At 50.1% G+C, this 24,564-nt stretch overlaps 1 protein-coding gene across 6 annotated transcripts in view; it reads right to left on the minus strand.

Moving 5' to 3' along the window:
* Window positions 1–1,989: 1,989 nt before the first annotated feature.
* The window catches only part of fbxo31 (F-box protein 31), a 48,947-nt gene continuing 26,372 nt past the window's right edge, over window positions 1,990–24,564 (minus strand). For all 6 annotated transcript variants that reach the window (XM_038806163.1, XM_038806164.1, XM_038806162.1 and 3 more), the window contains 4 exons: window positions 17,223–17,332; window positions 10,021–10,174; window positions 7,358–7,740; window positions 1,990–3,101 (listed from right to left, as the gene is read on the minus strand). In XM_038806163.1, the coding sequence (XP_038662091.1) occupies window positions 2,879–3,101; window positions 7,358–7,740; window positions 10,021–10,174; window positions 17,223–17,332 (870 nt within the window). In that variant the 3' untranslated portion in view covers window positions 1,990–2,878. The remainder of the gene's footprint in view (window positions 3,102–7,357; window positions 7,741–10,020; window positions 10,175–17,222; window positions 17,333–24,564) is intronic.

Below are 24,564 nucleotides of genomic sequence, written 5' to 3' on the forward strand. Positions count from 1 at the left end.
CAGACAACCTCACAATGCTCCACTTCTCCAGCTTTCACCCGAAACACATTAAAGAAGCCATCCCCTATGGACAAGCCCTCCGTATACACAGGATCTGCTCAGACGAGGAGGAGCGTAACAGACACCTACAGATGCTGAAAGATGCTCTCGTACGAACGGGATATGGCGCTCGACTCATCGATCGACAGTTCAAACGCGCCACAGCAAAAATCCGCACCAACCTCCTCAGAAGACAAACACGGGATACCACTGACAGAGTACCCTTTGTCGTCCAGTACTTTCCTGGGGCGGAGAAACTAGGACATCTTCTTCGCAGCCTTCAACACATCATCAATGAAGATGAACACCTTGCCAAGGTCATCCCCACACCCCCACTACTGGCCTTCAAACAACCACGCAACCTCAAACCATTGTTTGCAGCAAATTACCCAGCCTTCAGAACAGCGACCACGACACCACACAACCTTGCCAGGGCAATCTCTGCAAGACGTGCCAGATCATCGACTTGGATACCACCATTACACGTGGTAACACCACCCACCAGGTACGCGGCACATACTCGTGCGACTCGACCAATGTAGTCTACCTCTTACACTGCAGGAAAGGATGTCCCGAAGCGTGGTACATTGGCGAGACCATGCAGACACTGCGACAACGAATGAACGGGCATCGTGCGACAATCACCAGGCAGGAATGTTCCCTTCCAGTCGGGAAACACTTCAGCAGTCAAGGGCATTCAGCCTCTGATCTCCGGGTAAGCGTTCTCCAAGGCGGCCTTCAGGACACACGACAACGCAGAATTGCCGAGCAAAAACTTATAGCTAAGTTCCGCACGCATGAGTGCGGCCTCAACAGGGATCCTGGATTCATGTCGCATTACATCCACCCCCCACCATCTGGCCTGGACTTGCAAAATCCTACCAACTATACTATGGTGTGTTGGCCTTTATTGGTAGAGGGATTGAGTTCCGGAGCCATGAGGTCATGTTGCAGTTGTACAAAACTCTAGTACGGCCGCATTTGGAGTATTGCGTACAGTTCTGGTCGCCTCATTATAGGAAGGACGTGGAAGCATTGGAGCGGGTGCAGAGGAGATTTACCAGGATGTTGCCTGGTATGGAGGGAAAATCTTATGAGGAAAGGCTGATGGACTTGAGGTTGTTTTCGTTAGAGAGAAGAAGGTTAAGAGGTGACTTAATGGAGGCATACAAAATGATCAGAGGGTTAGATAGGGTGGACAGTGAGAGCCTTCTCCCGCGGATGGAGGTGGCTAGCACGAGGGGACATAGCCTTAAATTGAGGGGTAATAGATATAGGACAGAGGGCAGAGGTGGGTTTTTTACGCAAAGAGTGGTGAGGCCGTGGAATGCCTTACCTGCAACAGTAGTGAACTCGCCAACATTGAGGGCATTTAAAAGTTTATTGGATAAGCATATGGATGATAAGGGCATAGTGTAGGTTAGATGGCCTTTAGTTTTTGTCGGTGCAACATCGAGGGCCGAAGGGCCTGTACTGCGCTGTATCGTTCTATGTTCTAACTGTTCTGGCTTGAGACAATTCACACCTCTTTAACATGTGATTATCCCTCTCCCTGGATCTGTAATGATTTGATTACCTGCAAATGCTCGCATTCCAAGCATTGTCCAGCATCTCTGACTTTGTCTATATAAATGTTTCTGGAACATACCTCTCCATTCACCTGAGGAAGGAGCTGCGCTCTGAAAGCTCGTGTTTGAAACAAACCTGTTGGACTTTAACCTGGTGTTGTAAGGCTTCTTACTGTGCCATTTGGTGGAAGGATTGAAGGCCAGTGGGCACAGATTTAAGGTGCCCCATCACATTCCTAACACGTGCCTTGTGGATGAGGTCTTTGGGGAATCAGGAGGCAGGTCACTCTCCGGAGCATTCCCAGATTCTGATCTGCAGATGGCAATGCGGATTGAGTTTGTAACCGAGTCTGTGCTTAGTGTAAGCAGGCAACAGAACACATTTTCCAAAAGTTTCTTTTAATTAGGTTTTAGATAACAAAACTTAAATAATTCTTTTCAAACATAAAAACATTAAACTGAATTTCTCCTATATAAATTTCAACATAAATATTAAAATCTTTTAAGCATTATAACTGTATAAACTGAAATTTAAATAATACTTTAATTCCTGATATAGCGTCACTATGTTTCCATTGGCAGGTTTCGAGGTGGGTTGTGATGAAGTCTGTGAGTAACACCTGGCCCAGGTACAATCTGGTTTCTGTGACATCAAATACAAAAACCAGCATTTCTTCCTCATCCGATCCCTCTCCAAAACAATAAAAGTAAATGTAGTTGTTTGGTAATTCAGAACTTGGTGTTGCTGATGAAAACGCTGTCTGTACTTTTCATCTTGTACTTGACAAGACAAAAAGCTGAGACAGCATCGTCTCTTTCTTCAGCAACACAAAAGAAAATGTGTTCAACAATTTGCAACAAAATTAAAAGAAAGCCACTCAGAAACCCTTACTGAACCAACAAAGGTTACTCAGAAAGTAGCACAAAGCTTCATTCAATCATCGTTCATCCCCCCTTTGTTTTTAATGCACAAGCAAGCACTGGGAGGTTCTCCGTACTCCTAGAGACGTTTCACTCTCTACTCGGTCCACCAAGATAACTCTGAAAGATACTTTCTGATGAAATCGTTGCAGCAACATTACCTTCGGATAGTAGCCCAGGTGAGAAGGGGTGGGGTTAAGGTGAGGAGGAGGCGCTACGTGGTTCTGGCAATCTCAAACGCCAGTCTTTCTTTCCAAAGTGCATGCTTTAGTGGACATGGGGAGGGACTGCTTTATACAGCTGCGATTGCTCAGAGGTGCAACACTTCATTCCCTGAGAGCTGACATTAGTCAGGATGTCCATGATTGCATGCTCTTCAGCATCAATTCAAAAGCTTCTGTGAAAGGAGCCTGTGCACTTCTCAGTGAGTCTTCAATCCTGCTGTACAAGCTGAAGGATTTCAGATCCAGCCAGATGAAGCCAAAACATCGCTCATCAAACAGGACGAAAAGCCCAGGTGTCCTTTCGGGGCTGGTGAATCCATGCCCTGCTATCAGACCGGTGCCGTAAAAACTAGGAAGAAGGATGAAAGACCAGATACATTCAGAATCACGAAAATGAGCTAAAACAATTACTGTGTACAAAAGGTCTGTTAGCTATTTACTTGCATTCATTAGAAACTAGGCCATTCTGCAACAACGGACAGATGTTATAATACAATCGATTCCAGAATTTCTCAAGCCTCTCACCCATTCTGAAAGAACTTTTTCTAAACTGATTCCAGTAAGCAGTTGTTGAGAGGATCAAGGACGTTACTGAGGAAAACCTGCCATCAATCTTTGTCAGTAATTAGCAAGAGCCAGAGTTGAAATTTTAGGCCACCTAATCACTTCACTCAAAGATTTAAAAAAATAGAATAACTTGCACTTATTATCGAGTCTTTAATGTAGAAAAAGACCCACTGTGGGGCCCTGGCTAGGGTAGACAAGGTGGTGAAGCAGCAGGGTAAGGAGCTGCAGGAGGCGACCATTGCTCTGTCAAGGCAGACCGACCAGATGGTGTTTCTGGAGGTGGCCCACAACAAGAGCATGAGGTGCTATACCCACACCCAGCTCATTTAGTTATTTATTTAAATTTAGAGTACACAAATTATTTTTTTTCCAATTAAGGGGCAATTTAGCGTGGCCAATCCCCCTACCCTGCACATCTTTGGGTTGTGGGGGTGAAACCCACGCAGACACGGGGAGAATGTGCAAACTCCACACGGACAGTGACCCAGAGCCGGGATCAAACCCGGGACCTCAGCACCGTGAGGCAGCAGGGTTAACCACTGTACCGCCCTTCCAGGTTATTTTAACAGTAATAATAATCTTTATTAGTGTCGCAAGTAGGCTTACATTAACACTGTAATGAAGTTATTGTGAAAAGCCCCTAGTCGCCACATTCCGGCGCCTGTTCAGGTACAAGAGGGCGAATTCAGAATGTGAAATTCACCTAACAGCACCTCTTTGGGGTCTTGTGGTAGGAAACCGGAGCACCCGGAGAGCAATGGTCCCAATAATGACTCCTGGGGGGGACCTCACTGCATACTTGTTCCCAGTGACAAAAATAAACATTCACTCCCATTCCATCATCTATCCCCTTATCCAATTGCCCACATGATATAACCAAGTTGCCACCACGCTATCAGCACTATGTGCTTGTATTTTCCAAGCTAGCCTGTTATCTGGCATTACTTCAAATGTCAATTGAAAATCTATTTGTGCAGCATCGAGCACAACAAGAATTCAATCAGGTTAGCCCAGCATAGCTTATCATTAACAATGATGTGGAGATGCCAGCGTTGGACTGGGGTGGGCACAGCAAGAAGTCTTACAACACCAGGTTAAAATTAAACAGGTTTGCTTGGAGTCACTAGCTTTCAGAGCGCAGCTCCTTCACCTGTTGTAAGACTTCTTACTGTATCGTTCACAAATTCACACCCCTCATTTATTAATTCATGCTTCACCGAGCGAGAATTAATTTTGTCGGGAACAATTTGTCTCCAGTTGTTCTCCCCATCACTGCCGTTCTTGCTGGGGGAAAGGCAATTATGATGCGATGAGGCAAGACTTAGGATGCATCGCCTGGAGAGGAAAACTGCAGGGGATGGACACAATGGAAATGTGGAGCATGTTCAAGGAACAGCTACTGCGTGTCCTTGATAAGTATGTACCTGTTAGGCAGGGAGGAAGTGGTCGAGTGAGGGAACCATGGGTTACTAAAGCAGTTGAAACACTTGTCAAGAGGAAGAAGGAGGCTTATGTGAAGATGAGACGTGATGGTTCAGTTGGGTCGCTTGAGAGTTACAAGTTAGCTAGGAAGGCTCTAAAGAGAGAGCTAAGAAGAGCCAAGCGAGGACATGAGAAGTCTTTGGCAGGTAGGATCAAGGATAACCCTAAAGCTTTCTATAGGTATGTCAGGAATAAAAGAATGACTAAGGTAAGAGTAGGGCCGTTCAAGGACAGTAGTGGGAAGTTGTGCGTAGAGTCCGAGGAGATAGGAGAGGTGCTAAATGAGTATTTTTCGTCAGTATTCACACAGGAAAAAGACAAAGTTGTCGAGGAGAATACTGAGATACAGGCTACTGGACTAAAAGGGCTTGAGGTTCATAAGGAGGAGGTGTTAGCGATTCTGGAAAGTGTGAAAATAGATAAGTCCCCTGGGCCGGATGGGATTTATCCTAGGATTCTCTGGGAAGCTAGGGAGGAGATTGCTGAGCCTTTGGCTTTGATCTTTAAGTCATCTTTGTCTACAGGAATAGTGCCAGAGGACTGGAGGATAGCAAATGTTGTCCCCTTGTACAAAGAAGGGGAGTAGAGATAACCCCGGTAACTATAGACCAGTGAGCCTTACTTCTGTTGTGGGAAAAGTCTTGGAAAGGTTTATAAGAGATAGGATGTATAATCACCTGGAAAGGAATAATTTGATTAGAGATAGTCAACATGGTTTTGTGAAGGGTAGGTCGTGCCTCACAAACTTCATTGAGTTCTTCGAGAAGGTGACCAAACAGGTGGATGAGGGTAAAGCAGTTGATGTGGTGTATATGGATTTCAGTAAAGCGTTTGATAAGGTTCCCCACGGTAGGCTATTGCAGAAAATACAGAGGCTGGGGATTCAGGGCGATTTAGCAGTTTGGATCAGAAACTGGCTAGCTGATAGAAGACAAAGAGTGCTGGTTGATGGGAAATTCTCTGACTGGTGTCCAGTTACTAGTGGTGTGCCACAAGGATTTGTTTTGGGGCCGTTGCTGTTTGTCATTTTTATAAATGACCTGGAGGAGGGCGTAGAAGGATGGGTGAGTAAATTTGCAGATGACACTAAAGTCGGTGGAGTTGTGGACAGTGCAGAAGGATGTTACAAGTTACAGAGGGACATAGATAAGCTGCAGAGCTGGGCTGACAGGTGGCAAACGGAGTTTGATGCAGAAAAGTGTGAGGTGATTCATTTTGGAAGGAATAACAGGAAGGCAGAGTACTGGGCTAATGGTAAGATTCTTGGTGGTGTGGACGAGCAGAGAGATCTCGGTGTCCATGTCCATAGATCCCTGAAAGTTGCCACCCAGGTTGAGAGGGTTGTTAAGAAGGCGTACGGTGTGTTAGCTTTTATTGGTAGAGGAATTGAGTTTCGGAGCCATGAGGTCATGTTGCAGTTGTACAAAACTCTGGTGCGGCCGCATTTGGAGTAGTGTGCGCAGTTCTGGTCGGCACATTACAGGAAGGATGTGGAAGCATTGGAAAGGGCGCAGAGGAGATTTACAAGAATGTTGCCTGGTATGGAGGGAAGATCATATGAGGAAAGGCTGAAGGACTTGAGGCTGTTTTCGTTAGAGAGAAGAAGGTTAAGAGGTGACTTAATTGAGGCATACAAGATGATCAGAGGATTAGATAGGGTGGACATTGAGATCCTTTTTCCTCGGATGGTGATGTCCAGCACGAGGGGACATAGCTTTAAATTGAGGGGAGATAGATATAGGACAGATGTCAGAGGTTGGTTCTTTACTCAGAGTAGTAAGGGCGTGGAATGCCCTGCCTGCAACAGTAGTGGACTCGCCAACACTAAACGCATTCAAATGGTCATTGGATAGGCATATGGACGATAAGGGAATAGTGTAGAGGGACTTTAGAAGGGTATCACAGGACGGTGCAACATCGTGGGCCGAAGGGCCTGTACTGCACTGTAATGTTCTATGTTCTGACAGACCTGCAGTTACCCGGATATCATTCGCTGCTTTTCTCGAAAATAGAGATCCAACATCTGCAATTATTCTCATATCGGAGGACTGGAAGTTTGTGGTCAGAGTTTCTGCTCTTTCTAGCCTGGTAACTCAGCAACTTGGGTGGCTTGTTACATTTTGGGAGATGGCAGCCTATTTAGCACCTCCTTTGTATCTATTTTTATCTGATTGAACACCTCCAGTACTCTCCCTTCTCCTCAAATCTTACATTAACTCCACCCTCTTCTTCTGTGAAGCCAGGTGCAAAGTCCACCTTTAACAAGATATTGACTATTGGGAGGACCAGTAACCTGCTGGTATTTAGTGCCACATACTTTAAAAAAAAAATACATTTAGAGTAGCCAATTCATTTTTTCCAATTAAGGGGCAATTTAGCGTGGCCAATCCACCTACCCTGCACATCTTTGGGTTGTGGGGGCGAAACCCACACAAACACAGGGAGAATGTGCAAACTCCACACGGACAGTGACCCAGGGCCAGGATTGAATCTGGGATCTCGGCGCCGTGAGGCAGCAGTGCTAACCAGTGTGCCACATACTTGACAATTCCTTACCAGGCCCTACACTTCCTTGGATACACTTCATTTCGAGCCATCACTCCCACAGGTAGCACAAAGGGTTGCCCAGGCACTGGAGGTGCTGGTAACCCTCCTGCAGTTGCTCCCTCTGCTCCTCCTGTCTCAGGCTTCGTGCTCATCCCGTCAGCTTTCGCTCCGTGGTCACCATTACACGTGGGCTGCAAGCTGTCCATATCACTCTGAGGATTCTCGTGCCAGTGCTCCTGGTTCTGTTGGTCACACTGCACCTGTTGGTGAATCTCCAACACAATTCGTGAGAGTTTGTCAAAGCTTCGAAGGTGCTCGATGTCAGGCAGCTGGACAGGACGAGTGACATCAATGTGCAAAGTCAGCTGACCCGCAGGTACATTTGGGTCTCCCTATACTCAAAAAGAAATAAAGGTTAGCTTACTTTCTTCTCTGGAGGTCACTGATTTATTCACTAGACCAGGGGTGGGCAAACTTTTCCGTGCAAGGGCCACATTCAGAAATTCACAATTTTAAAGGGCTGCATAGTATATTAAGTAAAATAATTACTTCACCCGGTTATGATTCTGGGCGCCTCATATAGAACATAGAACAGTACAGCACAGAACAGGCCCTTCGGCCCTCGATGTTGTGCCGAACAATGATCACCCTACTTAAACCCACGTATCCACCCTATACCAGTAAGTAATCTAACAGCCCCCCCCCCCCCCCCCCCCCATTAACCTTGAAAAAAAAAAATATTTTTTTAATGACTTGGTGGGCCACATAAAGACCTTTGGCGGGCCGCATGCGGCCCATGGGCCGTAGTTTGCCCACCCCTGCACTAGACTATTAAAAATGTTTCTGAATTCCATTCAATTACCACCTCACTGAAATTGCACAGGGTGATCACATGTACCGGAAAAACAAAATACATAACACCTTACGCTGTCGTCTTGGCAACCATTTTGTGGGCACAGCAAGATGCCACAACAGAAAATGAATAACCAGCTGAGCTGTTTCTCATTGTGTTAGTGGAGAGATTAATGCTGGGTCAGGTCAGTAGAGAACTCTCTACTCAGCTTTGAATGGTGTTACCCAATCTTCTGATCCTCCTTCAACAGGCCTGGGGTCAAATCTCATCTAAACAATGCAGCACTCACTCAGTACCAACCCTACAGTGGGGCTTGAAGCTATTGGACCGAGGACACTGCCATGGACAGAGTTAAGTTGGCAATCAACGGGCATTGCACTCAGGTAACTTACAGATATTTTTATAATTCACAGGTGACAGGTAATGGTCATCAAGACAACTTATAATCTTTGGAAATCAACTCCAAAGGAACAAAGAGTCCCCCACACGAGGAATGTGCTTTACCAGCAAAAGTTCACCAAGGAGCTTGATGGCCCCTCCTCCAAGCTATAGTTTGAATCACTAATCAGAGATTTTACCCTCTTCAAACACTGTGGGCCAGGCAGCCAGGGGACCAGCTGCCCATCTGGGCCAGCATAAAGTGCACAGTGTGATGAATGTAGAAATTATTATATTTGTGGTAGTAATGTTATTAAAAACCCTGTGGTACAGGCAGTGTGACTACTAAAGATGTAATTAAGGTGCCATAGAAGGAGAGGTAATTATTGATTTTAACCATTTATTTGTTTACAGAGAGATGGCTTTTGATTACTGGAGATTCCCTGGAGTGTAGATAATTTGAGGGATGGTGTTTAGTTCCAGCTAAGCAGGTTATGGTACATTTTAGTGGAATCCAGATGATTAATTCGGTCATTTTCAAACCCAGGGTTGCGAGCCAGTCGTGGAGCCATGCATTGCGGCGTTTCCAATCGCGGGGAGTAGAGCACAACCGCACAAGGCCTTACAAAATGCCGGCCGTTCTGCGCATGCGTGCTGCCTCAGCAGTGCACAGGTCCAGAGCACAGCAGAGCAGACCGCCTCCTGCTGATGTCAGTGTGCTGGCCCAGGAGATCGTTGGACTCTTCCTGCCCGGAGCGCCAGCAGAGAGCAGGTCACACGGCCTGAACACTGACATCACGTTCTGGGCACGAGAGAGATTCCTCCATTTTGTAGCTACCAGCAGTGCTGGTGTGAGCTCCAGGACTTCTGGTGAACAACCCATTAAAAGCAGAAAACAGGAACAAAGCAAGGGCGACCAACAGCAACGGTCAGCCGCCAGCGGCAGCAAGAAAGTTTGAAATATACTGATGTAATTAATGGGAGGAGTCAGGTCTGTCTGTAGTTTAACATTTTGTTATAGGATTTTAAGTTGAATAACAGTTTGTCATAGGATTTGAGTCTGATAACACAATAAGGATTTTCACGTTGTTCCTGAAAGGGTCTCTCTCTCCAAAGGTCTGCACAGATAAGTAAACCGTTAATTTTATTTATAAGTGGCACTTGAATGCCACTCTATTGGGGTTTCTTGATTGCATTATTCATGGTGATGGTGCAGGGCATAAGTTTTTATCCTTTTATTTTAAGAATTGTTTAATTGTGAATTGTATAGGTGTTTCTGTGATGTTAATGTGGTTAATTTAGTTTAAATTAATGTTTGTTTTAACATAAAAAGATACCATGGATATAGTGAGATTGGCAGCCAGCGAACACTGCAGACTACTTTCACAGATCTCAGGCATGCACAGTTTCTCAGGAAAGATTGCAGCTTATAATGACCTACAGTGATTTTTGTTACTTTGATCTGGGTCCCATGGAAGCTCAGCATCACTATCTCCAGTCCGTGGCTGCCATACGTTCCTTTAAAGAGACCGGGTGCTATCAGATCTTCTGGACTGAAGGGCGGCAAGTAGATCCTACGATATGTCAGGCAGTTACTGTAAAACACAAATACAAGGGGTTAGGATACCTCGCCTTCATGTCCAGAGAAGTCAAAATCACCGCCCCCAATTCCTGATCATCACTGTCCCAGCTCCACCAGAGCACCCCAATACCAAAGAAGGCCCTCACCCCTCCTGGGCGGCACAGTGGTCAGCACTGCTGCTTCCCAGCAGGGAGCCGGGTTTGATTCCGGCCTCGGGTTACTGTGTGGAGTTTGCACATTCTCCACGTGTCTTTTTTTTTAGTTTTTATAAAATAAATTTAGATTATCCAATTATGTCTTTCCAATTAAGGGCAATTTAGCATGGCCAATCCAGCTACCCTGCACATCTTTGGGTTGTGGGGGAGAGACCCACACAAACATGGGAACAACACGCAAACTCCACACGGACGGTGACCCAGGGCTGGGATTGAACCCGGGCCCTCAGCGTCGTGAGGCAGCAGTGCTAACCACTGCGCCGCCCCATTCTCCACATGTTTGCGTGGATTTCCGCAGCTGCTCCAGTTTCCTCCCACAGTCCAAAGATGCCCAGGTTAGGGGTGGTTAGGGGGATAGGGCAGGGTAGTGGGCCCAGGTTAGGGGTGGTTAGGGAGATAGGGCAGGGTAGTGGGTCCAGGTTAGGGGTGGTTAGGGGGATAGGGCAGGGTAGTGGGCCCAGGTTAGGTGTGGTTACGGAGATAGGGCAGGGTAGTGGGCCCAGGTTAGGGGTGGTTACGGAGATAGGGCAGGGTAGTGGGCCCAGGTTAGGGGTGGTTAGGGAGATAGGGCAGGGTAGTGGGCCCAGGTTAGGGGTGGTTAGGGGGATAGGGCAGGGTAGTGGGCCCAGGTTAGGGGTGGTTAGGGGGGATAGGGCAGGGTAGTGGGCCCAGGTTAGGTGTGGTTAGGGGGATAGGGCAGGGTAGTGGGCCCAGGCTAGGTGTGGTTAGGGGGATAGGGCAGGGTAGTGGGCCAGGTTAGGTGTGGTTAGGGGGATAGGGCAGGGTAGTGGGCCCAGGCTAGGTGTGGTTAGGGGGATAGGGCAGGGTAGTGGGCCCAGGTTAGGGGTGGTTAGGGGGATAGGGCAGGGTAGTGGGCCCAGGTTAGGGGTGGTAACGGAGATAGGGCAGGGTAGTGGGCCCAGGTTAGGGGTGGTTAGGGGGATAGGGCAGGGTAGTGGGCCCAGGTTAGGGGTGGTTAGGGGGATAGGGCAGGGTAGTGGGCCCAGGTTAGGGGTGGTTAGGGGGATAGGGCAGGGTAGTGGGTCCAGGTTAGGGGTGGTTAGGGAGATAGGGCAGGGTAGTGGGTCCAGGTTAGGGGTGGTTAGGGGGATAGGGCAGGGTAGTGGGCCCAGGTTAGGTGAGGTTAGGGGGATAGGGCAGCGTAGTGGGCCCAGGCTAGGTGTGGTTAGGGGGATAGGGCAGGGTAGTGGGCCCAGGTTAGGGGTGGTTAGGGGGATAGGGCAGGGTAGTGGGCCCAGGTTAGGGGTGGTAACGGAGATAGGGCAGGGTAGTGGGCCCAGGTTAGGGGTGGTTAGGGGGATAGGGCAGGGTAGTGGGGGTTAGGGGGATAGGGCAGGGTAGTGGGCCCAGGTTAGGGGTGGTTAGGGGGATAGGGCAGGGTAGTGGGCCCAGGTTAGGTGTGGTTAGGGGGATAGGGCAGGGTAGTGGGCCCAGGCTAGGGGTGGTTAGGGGGATAGGGCAGGGTAGTGGGTCCAGGTTAGGGGTGGTTAGGGGGATAGGGCAGGGTAGTGGGTCCAGGTTAGGGGTGGTTAGGGAGATAGGGCAGGGTAGTGGGTCCAGGTTAGGGGTGGTTAGGGGGATAGGGCAGGGTAGTGGGTCCAGGTTAGGGGTGGTTAGGGGGATAGGGCAGGTTAGTGGGTCCAGGTTAGGGGTGGTTATGGGGATAGGGCAGGGTAGTGGGCCCAGGTTAGGGGTGGTTAGGGGGATAGGGCAGGGTAGTGGGCCCAGGTTAGGGGTGGTTATGGGGATAGGGCAGGGTAGTGGGCCCAGGTTAGGGGTGGTTAGGGGGATAGGGCAGGGTAGTGGGTCCAGGTTAGGGGTGGTAACGGAGATAGGGCAGGGTAGTGGGCGCAGGTTAGGGGTGGTTACGGAGATAGGGCAGGGTAGTGGGCCCAGGTTAGGGGTGGTTACGGAGATAGGGCAGGGTAGTGGGCCCAGGCTAGGGGTGGTTAGGGGGATAGGGCAGGGTAGTGGGCCCAGGTTAGGGGTGGTAACGGAGATAGGGCAGGGTAGTGGGCCCAGGTTAGGGGTGGTTAGGGGGATAGGGCAGGGTAGTGGGCCCAGGTTAGGTGTGGTTAGGGGGATAGGGCAGGGTAGTGGGCCCAGGCTAGGGGTGGTTAGGGGGATAGGGCAGGGTAGTGGGCCCAGGTTAGGTGTGGTTAGGGGGATAGGGCAGGGTAGTGGGCCCAGGCTAGGGGTGGTTAGGGGGATAGGGCAGGGTAGTGGGCCCAGGTTAGGGGTGGTTAGGGGGATAGGGCAGGGTAGTGGGCCCAGGTTAGGGGTGGTTAGGGGGATAGGGCAGGGTAGTGGGCCCAGGTTAGGGGTGGTTACGGAGATAGGGCAGGGTAGTGGGGCCCAGGTTAGGGGTGGTTAGGGAGATAGGGCAGGGTAGTGGGCCCAGGTTAGGTGTGGTTAGGGGGATAGGGCAGGGTAGTGGGGCCCAGGTTAGGGGTGGTTAGGGAGATAGGGCAGGGTAGTGGGCCCAGGTTAGGGGTGGTTAGGGGGATAGGGCAGGGTAGTGGGCCCAGGTTAGGGGTGGTTAGGGGGATAGGGCAGGGTAGTGGGCCCAGGTTAGGTGTGGTTAGGGGGATAGGGCAGGGTAGTGGGCCCAGGCTAGGTGTGGTTAGGGGGATAGGGCAGGGTAGTGGGCCCAGGTTAGGTGTGGTTAGGGGGATAGGGCAGGGTAGTGGGCCCAGGCTAGGTGTGGTTAGGGGGATAGGGCAGGGTAGTGGGCCCAGGTTAGGGGTGGTTAGGGGGATAGGGCAGGGTAGTGGGCCCAGGTTAGGGGTGGTAACGGAGATAGGGCAGGGTAGTGGGCCCAGGTTAGGGGTGGTTAGGGGGATAGGGCAGGGTAGTGGGTCCAGGTTAGGGGTGGTTAGGGAGATAGGGCAGGGTAGTGGGTCCAGGTTAGGGGTGGTTAGGGGGGATAGGGCAGGGTAGTGGGCCCAGGTTAGGTGAGGTTAGGGGGATAGGGCAGCGTAGTGGGCCCAGGCTAGGTGTGGTTAGGGGGATAGGGCAGGGTAGTGGGCCCAGGTTAGGGGTGGTTAGGGGGATAGGGCAGGGTAGTGGGCCCAGGTTAGGGGTGGTAACGGAGATAGGGCAAGGTAGTGGGCCCAGGTTAGGGGTGGTTAGGGGGATAGGGCAGGGTAGTGGGCCAGGTTAGGGGTGGTTAGGGGGATAGGGCAGGGTAGTGGGCCCAGGTTAGGTGTGGTTAGGGGGATAGGGCAGGGTAGTGGGCCCAGGCTAGGGGTGGTTAGGGGGATAGGGCAGGGTAGTGGGTCCAGGTTAGGGGTGGTTAGGGGGATAGGGCAGGGTAGTGGGCCCAGGTTAGGTGTGGTTAGGGGGATAGGGCAGGGTAGTGGGTCCAGGTTAGGGGTGGTTAGGGGGATAGGGCAGGTTAGTGGGTCCAGGTTAGGGGTGGTTATGGGGATAGGGCAGGGTAGTGGGCCCAGGTTAGGGGTGGTTAGGGGGATAGGGCAGGGTAGTGGGCCCAGGTTAGGGGTGGTTATGGGGATAGGGCAGGGTAGTGGGCCCAGGTTAGGGGTGGTTAGGGGGATAGGGCAGGGTAGTGGGTCCAGGTTAGGGGTGGTAACGGAGATAGGGCAGGGTAGTGGGCGCAGGTTAGGGGTGGTTACGGAGATAGGGCAGGGTAGTGGGCCCAGGTTAGGGGTGGTTACGGAGATAGGGCAGGGTAGTGGGCCCAGGCTAGGGGTGGTTAGGGGATAGGGCAGGGTAGTGGGCCCAGGTTAGGTGTGGTTAGGGGGATAGGGCAGGGTAGTGGGCCCAGGCTAGGGGTGGTTAGGGGGATAGGGCAGGGTAGTGGGCCCAGGTTAGGGGTGGTAACGGAGATAGGGCAGGGTAGTGGGCCCAGGTTAGGGGTGGTTAGGGGGATAGGGCAGGGTAGTGGGCCCAGGTTAGGTGTGGTTATGGGGATAGGGCAGGGTAGTGGGCCCAGGCTAGGGGTGGTTAGGGGGATAGGGCAGGGTAGTGGGCCCCAGGTTAGGTGTGGTTAGGGGGATAGGGCAGGGTAGTGGGTCCAGGTTAGGGGTGGTTAGGGGGATAGGGCAGGGTAGTGGGCCAGGTTAGGTGTGGTTAGGGGGATAGGGCAGGGTAGTGGGCCCAGGTTAGGGGTGGTTAGGGGGATAGGGCAGGGTAGTGGGCCCAGGTTAGGGGTGGTTAGGGGGATAGGGCAGGGTAGTGGGCCCAGGTTAGGGGTGGTTAGGGGGATAGGGCAGGGTAGTGGGCCCAGGTTAGGTGTGGTTAGGGGGATAGGGCAGGGTAGTGGGTCCAGGTTAGGGGTGGTTAGGGGGATAGGGCAGGGTAGTGGGCCCAGGCTAGGTGTGGTTAGGGGGATAGGGCAGGGTAGTGGGCCCAGGCTAGGTGTGGTTAGGGGGATAGGGCAGGGTAGTGGGTCCAGGTTAGGGGTGGTTAGGGGGATAGGGCAGGGTAGTGGGTCCAGGTTAGGGGTGGTTAGGGGGATAGGGCAGGGTAGTGGGTCCAGGTTAGGGGTGGTTAGGGAGATAGGGCAGGGTAGTGGGCCCAGGCTAGGTGTGGTTAGGGAGATAGGGCAGGGTAGTGGGTCCAGGTTAGGGGTGGTAACGGAGATAGGGCAGGGTAGTGGGCCCAGGCTAGGTGTGGTTAGGGGGATAGGGCAGGGTAGTGGGCCCAGGTTAGGGGTGGTAACGGAGATAGGGCAGGGTAGTGGGCCCAGGTTAGGTGTGGTTAGGGGGATAGGGCAGGGTAGTGGGCCCAGGTTAGGTGTGGTTAGGGGGATAGGGCAGGGTAGTGGGCCCAGGTTAGGGGTGGTTACGGGGATAGGGCAGGGTAGTGGGCCCAGGTTAGGGGTGGTTAGGGGGATAGGGCAGGGTAGTGGGCCCAGGCTAGGTGTGGTTAGGGGGATAGGGCAGGGTAGTGGGCCCAGGTTAGGTGTGGTTAGGGGGATAGGGCAGGGTAGTGGGCCCAGGTTAGGGGTGGTTAGGGGGATAGGGCAGGGTAGTGGGGCCAGGTTAGGGGTGGTTAGGGGGATAGGGCAGGGTAGTGGGCCCAGGTTAGGGGTGGTTAGGGGGATAGGGCAGGGTAGTGGGGCCAGGTTAGGGGTGGTTAGGGGGATAGGGCAGGGTAGTGGGGCCAGGTTAGGGGTGGTTAGGGGGATAGGGCAGGGTAGTGGGGCCAGGTTAGGGGTGGTTAGGGGGATAGGGCAGGGTAGTGGGCCCAGGTTAGGGGTGGTTACGGAGATAGGGCAGGGTAGTGGGTCCAGGTTAGGTGTGGTTAGGGGGATAGGGCAGGGTAGTGGGCCCAGGTTAGGTGTGGTTAGGGGGATAGGGCAGGGTAGTGGGCCCAGGTTAGGTGTGGTTAGGGGGATAGGGCAGGGTAGTGGGCCCAGGCTAGGTGTGGTTAGGGGGATAGGGCAGGGTAGTGGGCCCAGGCTAGGTGTGGTTAGGGGGATAGGGCAGGGTAGTGGGCCCAGGCTAGGTGTGGTTAGGGGGATAGGGCAGGGTAGTGGGTCCAGGCTAGGGGTGGTTAGGGGGATAGGGCAGGGTAGTGGGCCCAGGCTAGGGGTGGTTATGGGGATAGGGCAGGGTAGTGGGCCCAGGTTAGGGGTGGTTAGGGGGATAGGGCAGGGTAGTGGGCCCAGGTTAGGTGTGGTTAGGGGGATAGGGCAGGGTAGTGGGCCCAGGCTAGGTGTGGTTATGGGGAAAGGGCAGGGTAGTGGGCCCAGGCTAGGGGTGGTTAGGGGGATAGGGCAGGGTAGTGGGCCCAGGTTAGGGGTGGTTAGGGGGATAGGGCAGGGTAGTGGGCCCAGGTTAGGGGTGGTTAGGGGGATAGGGCAGGGTAGTGGGCCCAGGTTAGGGGTGGTTAGGGGGATAGGGCAGGGTAGTGGGCCCAGGTTAGGGGTGGTTAGGGGGATAGGGCAGGGTAGTGGGCCCAGGTTAGGGGTGGTTAGGGGGATAGGGCAGGGTAGTGGGCCCAGGTTAGGGGTGGTTAGGGGGATAGGGCAGGGTAGTGGGCCCAGGCTAGGGGTGGTTAGGGGGATAGGGCAGGGTAGTGGGCCCAGGCTAGGGGTGGTTAGGGGGATAGGGCAGGGTAGTGGGCCCAGGTTAGGGGTGGTTAGGGGGATAGGGCAGGGTAGTGGGCCCAGGTTAGGGGTGGTTAGGGGGATAGGGCAGGGTAGTGGGCCCAGGTTAGGGGTGGTTAGGGGGATAGGGCAGGGTAGTGGGCCCAGGTTAGGGGTGGTTAGGGGGATAGGGCAGGGTAGTGGGCCCAGGTTAGGGGTGGTTAGGGGGATAGGGCAGGGTAGTGGGCCCAGGTTAGGGGTGGTTAGGGGGATAGGGCAGGGTAGTGGGCCCAGGTTAGGGGTGGTTAGGGGGATAGGGCAGGGTAGTGGGCCCAGGTAGGAGTTCTTTCAGAGGGTCGGTGCAAACTCAATGGGCCAAATGGCCTCCTCCTGCACTGTATGGGTTGTATGATTACACACTCCACCTCACTCAGCATGGGTGCCCTGACCACTAGCTAACTAGTCCCTTAACAGTCGGGAAAAGCGTCATCAAAGTCATTCGATTTAAAGCCAGTGGACCAGAGTATGCCATCCATAGGAACCATTCCCAATGGGGATTACCACGTGGCAGCTCCTCAAACGCCCCCCCCCCCCCCGAACGCATTGAAGCAAAAGCCCTTCCACTGCCCCCAGCACCCTTGACACCACCACCCTATGCCCCAGGCTGGCTATCCCCCCCCCCCCCCCACCCCAGGCTCTCCCCCCCATCCCAGGCAATAGGATTCCCAATCACTGAAGGGTACAAAAGTTGGTTTGACACGTCAACTCACTCGTACTGACTGGTATAGATGAATTTCATGAGGATTAGCTCCTGCATGTGCTCATGGAAAATATCCTCCAGGGTTCGCCCCCATTCCTCCGCCAGCCATGTCCGGAATTCCTGTTGTCCAAACACAATTTAACCAAAGACATTCAGTGCTGCAAAGGAACCCACTGTTACCACGGACACAAACCACCATACCCACCTCGAATGGACACAAACCACCATACCCACCTCGAATGGACACAAACCACCATACCCACCTCGAATGGACACAAACCACCATACCCACCTCGAATGGACACAAACCACCATACCCACCTCGAATGGACACAAACCACCATACCCACCTCGAATGGACACAAACCACCATACCCACCTCGAATGGGCAGGTTTTAAACTAATCTGGCAGGGGGATGGGAACCAGATTAGGAAGTTAGGGGTCAGTAAAGAAGCAGCAACTAAAGCCAGTAAAGTACGAGACAATAAACTCAATGTGACGAAGGGGAAGAGTAGACAGGGAAGAGATGATGATCGCAAAGGGACAGGTGGTCTGAGGTACATTTGTTTTAATGCGAGAAGTGTAGCAGGTAAGGCAGATGAATTTAGGGCTTGGATCAGTACCTGGGAATATGATGTTATTGGTATTACTGAGACTTGGTTGAGGGAAGGGCATGATTGGTAACTGAATATCCCAGGGTATAGATGCTTCAGGAGGGATAGAGAGGGAGGTAGAAGGGGTGGAGGAGTTGCATTACTCGTCAGAGATGATATCACAGCTGTGATTAAGGAGGGCACGATGGAGGATTCGAGCACTGAGGCAATATGGGTGGAGCTGAGAAATAGGAAGGGTGCAGTAACATTGAAAATGAAAAATGAAAATCGCTTGTCGCGAGTAGGCTTCAATGAAGTTACTGTGAAAAGCCCCTAGTCGCCACATTCCGGCGCCTGTCCGGGGAGGCTGGTACTTGTTGGGACTTTACTACAGACCTCCCAAAAGCGAGCATGAAGTAGAGGTACAAATATGCAGACAGGTTATAGAAAAATGTAGGAGCAATAGGGTGGTTGTGATGGGAGATTTTAACTTCCCCAACATTGAATGGGATTCGTGTAGTGTTGGAGGCGTGGATGGAGCAGAGTTTGTAAGGAGCACCCAGGAGTTTTTTTAGAGCAGTATGTAAATAGTCCAACTCGGGAAGGGGCCATACTGGACCTGGTATTGGGGAATGATCCCAGCCAGGTGGTTGATGTTTCAGTCGGTGATTACTTTGGGAATAGCGATCACAATTCCGTAAGTTTTGGAATACTCATGGACAAGGACAAGAGTGGTCCGAAAGGAAGAGTGCTAAATTGGGGAAAGGCAGAGTATAACAAAATTCGGCAGGAGCTAGGGAATGTGAATCGGGAGCAGCTGTTTAAGGGTAAATCCACATTTGAAATGTGGGAGTCTTTTAAGGAAATGTTGATTAGAGTGCAGGACAGACATGTTCCTGTGAAAATGAAAGATAGAAATGGCAAGATTAGGGAACCATGGATGACGGGTGAAATTGTGAGACTAGCTAAGATGAAAAAGGAAGCATACATAGGATCGAGGCAACTCAAAACTGATGAAGCTTTGGAGGAATATCGGGAAAGTAGGACGAATCTCAAACGCGCAATAAAGAGGGCTAAAAGGAGTCATGAAATATCTTTGGTTAACAGGGTTAAGGAAAATCCCAAAGTCTTTTATTCGTATGTAAGGAGCAAGAGGGTAACTAGAGAAAGGATTGGCCCACTCAAGTCAAAAGAGGGAATTTATGCGTGGACTCAGAGGAAATGGGTGAGATTCTTAATGAGTACTTTGCATCGGTATTCACAAAGGAGAGGGACAAGACGGATGTTGAGGCTAGGGATGGATGTTTAAATACTCTCGGTCAACTTGCCATACGGAAGGGGGAAGTTTTGGGTATTCTAAAAGACATTAAGGTGGACAAGTTCCCAGGACCGGATGGGATCTATCCCAGGTTTCTGAGGGAAGCGAGGGTTGAAATAGCTGGGGCCTTAACAGACATCTTTTAAGATAGAGAAATACAGCACAGAACAGGCCCTTCGGTCCACGATGTTGTGCCGAACTTTTGTCCTAGGTTAATCATAGAATTTTGGACACTAAGGGCAATTTTTCATGGCCAATCCACCCAACCTGCACATCTTTGGACTGTGGGAGGAAACCGGAGTACCCGGATTAAACCCACGCACACACGGGGAGGACGTGCAGACTCCACACAGACAGTGACCCAAGTCGAAATCGAACTTGGGACCCTGGAGCTGTGAAGCAATTGTGCTATCCACAATGCTACCGTGCTGCCCTTAAGAAGAAGTTAATCTACACTCCATTATTCTACCCTAATCCATGTACCTATCCAATAGCTGCTTGAAGGTCCCTAACGTTTCCGACTCAACTACTTCCATGTAAATTTGCAGACAATACGAAGATTGGTGGAGTTGTGGCTGTTACCGGCTGCAAAGAGACATAGATAGGATGCAGAGCTGGGCTGAGAAGTGGCAGATGGAGTTTAACACTGACAAGTGTGAGGTTGTCCATTTTGGAAGGACAAATATGAATGCGGAATACAGGGTTAATGGTAGGGTTCTTGGCAATATGGAGGAGCAGAGAGATCTTGGGGGTCTATGTTCATAGATCTTTGAAAGTTGCCACTCAAGTGGATACAGCTGTGAAGAAGGCCTATGGTGTGCTAGTGTTCATTAGCAGAGGGATTGAATTTAAGAGCCGTGAGGTGATGATGCAGCTGTACAAAACCTTGGTAAGGCCACATTTGGAATACTGTGAGCAGTTCTGGTCGCCTCATTTTAGGAAGGATGTGGAAGCTTTGGAAAAGGTGCATAGGAGATTTACCAGGATGTTGCCTGGAATGAAGAATAGGTCTTACGAGGAAAGGTTGAGGGTGCTAGGCCTTTTCTCATTAGAACGGAGAAGGATGAGGGGTGACTTGATAGAGGTTTATAAGATGATCAGTGGAATAGATAGAGTAGACAGTCAGAGACTTTTTCCCCAGGTGGAACAAACCATTACAAGGGGACATAAATTTAAGGTAAATGGTGGAAGATATAGGGGGATGTCAGAGGTAGGTTCTTTACCCAGAGAGTAGTGGGGGCATGGAATGCACTGCCTGTGAAAGTAGTTGAGTCGGAAACATTAGGGACCTTCAAGCAGCCATTGGATAGGTACATGGATAACGGTAGAATGATGGGGTGTAGATTAATTTGTTCTTAATCTAGGACAAAAGTTTGGCACAACATCGTGGGCCGAAGGGCCTGTTCTGTGCTGTCTCTTTCTATGTTCTATTGCTGATCTTTCTCAATACCATACCCACATTCTCTCCCATACCTTTGACACTTTTAGTAATTTCCTTAAATATATTCAGTGGCTTGGCCTCCACAACCTTCTGTGGGAGAGAGTTCCCAGGTTCCCCACCCTCTGTGAAGAGATTTCTCCTCACCTCTATCCTAAATGGCCTACCCCATATCCTGAGACCTTTGTGATATACCATTCCTCCCCACCCCCCAGCCAGGGGAACCAACATCCCTACATCCAGTCTGTCCAGCCCCATCAGAATTTTATACGTTTCAATTAATCCCCTCTCCTTCTAAATTCCAGAGGATACAGGCCCAGTTGACCCAGTTTCTCCTCATACAATAATCCTACCATACCAGGAATCAGTCTGGTGAACCTTTGCGGCACTCCCTCTTTTGGCAAGTATATTGTTTCTTAGGTAAGGAGACCAAGACTTTACACAATATTCCAGGTGTATCTCACCAAGGCGCTGTACAGCTGCAGTAAGGTATCGCTGCTCCTGTACTGAAATTCTCTCACAAGGGAGGTGAACATACCATTTGTCTTCCTAACCGGTTGATCACAGTAAGAAGTCTGACAAACCAGGTTAAAGCCCAACAGGTCCGGCATCTCCACATCATTGATGTACTTGCATTAATGACAATCTTAAATTGTTCGTTGGTGTAGCTCTGAGCACATTTGGGATTGCTCAGCAAGTGCTGTCCAATCATGGAATCACAAAAGTACTTTTTAAATGACCAGGTACGGTAGAAAGATTCACTAGTTGCTCAGTGCTGATATTTAGCAATGGACTAATAAGTTTGGGTAACTATGATAGGGAGGAAAAATAATGGAATTATGAAATTAAAGAAAAACAGAAAAATATCCAGGAAACAAAGATACAATAAACTGGTCCAGAGATTCCAAAAGAGAAAATGAGCTTCACAAATTTTAATTAATTGACAACAAACAGTAAACACATGTAATGTAGCAGACATAATATATTTGGCTCAGATACGGGGGCTACGTGGCTATGTTACTGGACTAGTAATCCAGACAAATGCTCCAGAGACACAGAGACACCCTACCTAGGTCCACTCCCTTACCCTATCCCCCTAACCTGCAGATCCCTGGACACTAAGGGGTAATTTAGCATGGCAATCCACCTAATCTGCAGGTGCATGGCAGATGCAGTATAATGTGGATGTGAGGTTAGCCGCTTCGGCAACAAAAATAGGCAGGTAGATTATTATTTGAATGGTGTAAATTGAGAGAGGTGGATACTCAGCGAGACCGTGGTGTCCTCGTGCAACAGTGGCTGAAAGTAAGCGCACAGGTACAGCAGGCAGTAAAGACGACAAATGATACCTCAAATAGCGAGGTGATTTGAGTATAGGAATAGAGATGTTTTACTGCAGTTGTATAAGGAATTGGTGAGGCCACACCTGGAGTATTGTGTGCAGTTTTGATGTCCTTATCGGAAGAAGGATGTTTTTGCTATGGAGGGAGTGCAGTGAAGTTTACCAGGCTGATTCCTGGGCTAGTGGGACTGTCATAGGAGGAGAGACTAAATCAGTTAGGATTATAGTCATTGGACTTTAGAAGAGCGAGAGTGGATCTCACAGAAACGTAAAAACTTATTAGACGGGAACTCAAAATTCTAACAGGATTAGACAGGGTAGATTCAGAAAGAATGTTCCTGACGGTGGGGGAGTCCAGAACTAGGGGTCACAGTTTGAGGATAAGGGGTAAACCTTTTAGGACTGAGATGAGGAGACATTTCTTCACCCAGAGAGCGGTGAATCTGTGGAATCACTACCATCGAAAGTAGTTGAGGCCAAAATGTTGTGTAATTTCAAAAATGAATTAGATATAGCTCTTGGGCTAAAGGGATATGGGGGGAAGGCGGGATGAGGGTACTGAGTTGGATGATCAGCTGTGATCATAATGAATGGCGGAGCAGGCTCGAAAGGCCGAATGGCCTCTCCTGCTTCTATTTTCTATGTTTATGTCTTTGGACTTTGGGAGAAAGCCCACAGAGATGGGGAGAAAGTGCAAACTCCACACAGCCACCCAAGGCCAGAATTGAACTTGTATCCCTGGCCCTGTGAGGCAGCAGTGCTAATCCACTGTGCCTCCTTTTTTTTTCAATATTTCAATAAAAATTGAAAGCTATCTCAGTAACGGTGACTATGAAACCATCATATTTTCACAAAAACTTACTCGGTTCATTAATGTCCATTAGGGAAGGATTCAAATTCAGACCCAAAGCAATGAGGTTGTCTCTTCATTGCCTTCTCAAGCCACTCTTGGTATCAAACACTACAGTAACGTCAAATAATAAAAACTGGAAAGACTAACCAGCGACGACCTCTGAATGGGTGCGACAAGGAACCCTGTAACGTCGTCCTCAATAATAAATGGGGACATGCACCAATATAGGAAAGCTGTCTAATAGAGGAGTCTGACATCACTAATCACAGAACCATTCACAGCTTTAACTCAATACTCCAAACTCCTCTATCATTCGGAGTATGTCCTGTCCCACCAGTAGAACTGACCCACCAAAGGTAATAGCACAGTGGAATAGTCAGGAGGCAATAAGTCTGGGACCCCACAAAGTCTCATTGCATTAGATCAATTGTGGGCAAGGAAAACAGCTGCCGATTAGCAGCTTGCACCCTCCCACATCTCAATATTCTTCCAGTTTGAGCACCACCAGCAAGAGGCACCAATTACAGTGAACCCAGGGCAGACTGTTTCTGATCGGTGGGATTCCTGCCCGAACATTGAAGAATTCAGCAGAAGGGCTGAGCCTTGGAACTGACTCCATCGAAGGGTTAATTAGGAGGCAAGACTTCTTCCCTCTCTCGGCACAAAGGTTTTTATTCAATTCTTCCACAGGTCATGAGCATCGCAGACAAGGCCAGCATTTGTTGACCGTCCCCAATTGCCTTCAAGAAGGTGGGATAGGGGGCTGTCTACTTGATCCGATGCAGTCCATGTGGTGTAGGTGCTGTTGGGGAGGGAGGTGCAAGAATTTGCCCAGCTATAGTGAAAGAAAGGCGATATATTTCCAAGTCAGGGTGCTGAGCGACTGAGGGGAACTTCCAGGTGGTGGTGTTCCTGAGTATCCACTGCTCTTGTCAATCTCGGAACTAGCACTTGTGGGTTTGACAGGTGCTGGTTCAGGAGCCTCGACGAGTAATCATTGAATGACGGAGCAGAAATACTCACTTGCCTGAATGAGTGCAGCTCCAACAAAGAAGCTCGACATCGTCCAAGACAAAACAGCCCCGCTTGACTGGCTCTCCTCCCATGACCATTCACTCCTTTCACCACCTTTCAGGGCAATTAGGAATGGGCAATAAATGATGCCTAATCAGTATTGCTTAAATCGTATGGAGACTTCGCAGGGTGATGAGGAAAGGATTTTTGGATTTGTTTGTTTATTGTCACGTGTACCAAGGTACAGAGTAAAGTATTTTTCTGCGAGCAGCCCAACGGATCATTAAGTCCATGAAAAGAACGATTGTAAGTGAAGTAAAAAGTGGATTTGTTAGGTAGAGCTTGCAGAGTCGCCACGCTCTGGTGCCATCTTGTGCCAATTCTAGAACTAGGGGGTAATTGTTTAAAAATAAAGGGGTCAACTCTTTGGACCTCTCTTGCTGAAAAGGGGTTAGAAGCAGATACTTGACTATTTTTTTGGCTGAGGTGGATGAATTCTTGGTAAGCGAGGGAGTGATAGTTACTGGGGGTAGGCAGGATGCAGATTGGAGGTGACTATCAGCCATGATCTTATTAAACAGCAGAGCAGGTTTGAGGGGGAAATAATTCCTTGTTCATAAGTTATGAACCAAAGGCGATGAAAAAAAACCTTTTGTAAAAAGCCTGTGCTTTGGGTGAGGAATGCACTATCTGTGACAGATCAATTTGATTGGAGCCTTCAACGGGGAATTGGATAACTAGCTGAAGAGAAAAACATTACAGGGCCACGGGGAAGGTGCAGTGGTGTGGGACT

Source organism: Scyliorhinus canicula, chromosome 9, assembly GCF_902713615.1.
Source record: "Scyliorhinus canicula chromosome 9, sScyCan1.1, whole genome shotgun sequence".
Taxonomy (NCBI): Eukaryota; Metazoa; Chordata; class Chondrichthyes; order Carcharhiniformes; family Scyliorhinidae; genus Scyliorhinus; species Scyliorhinus canicula.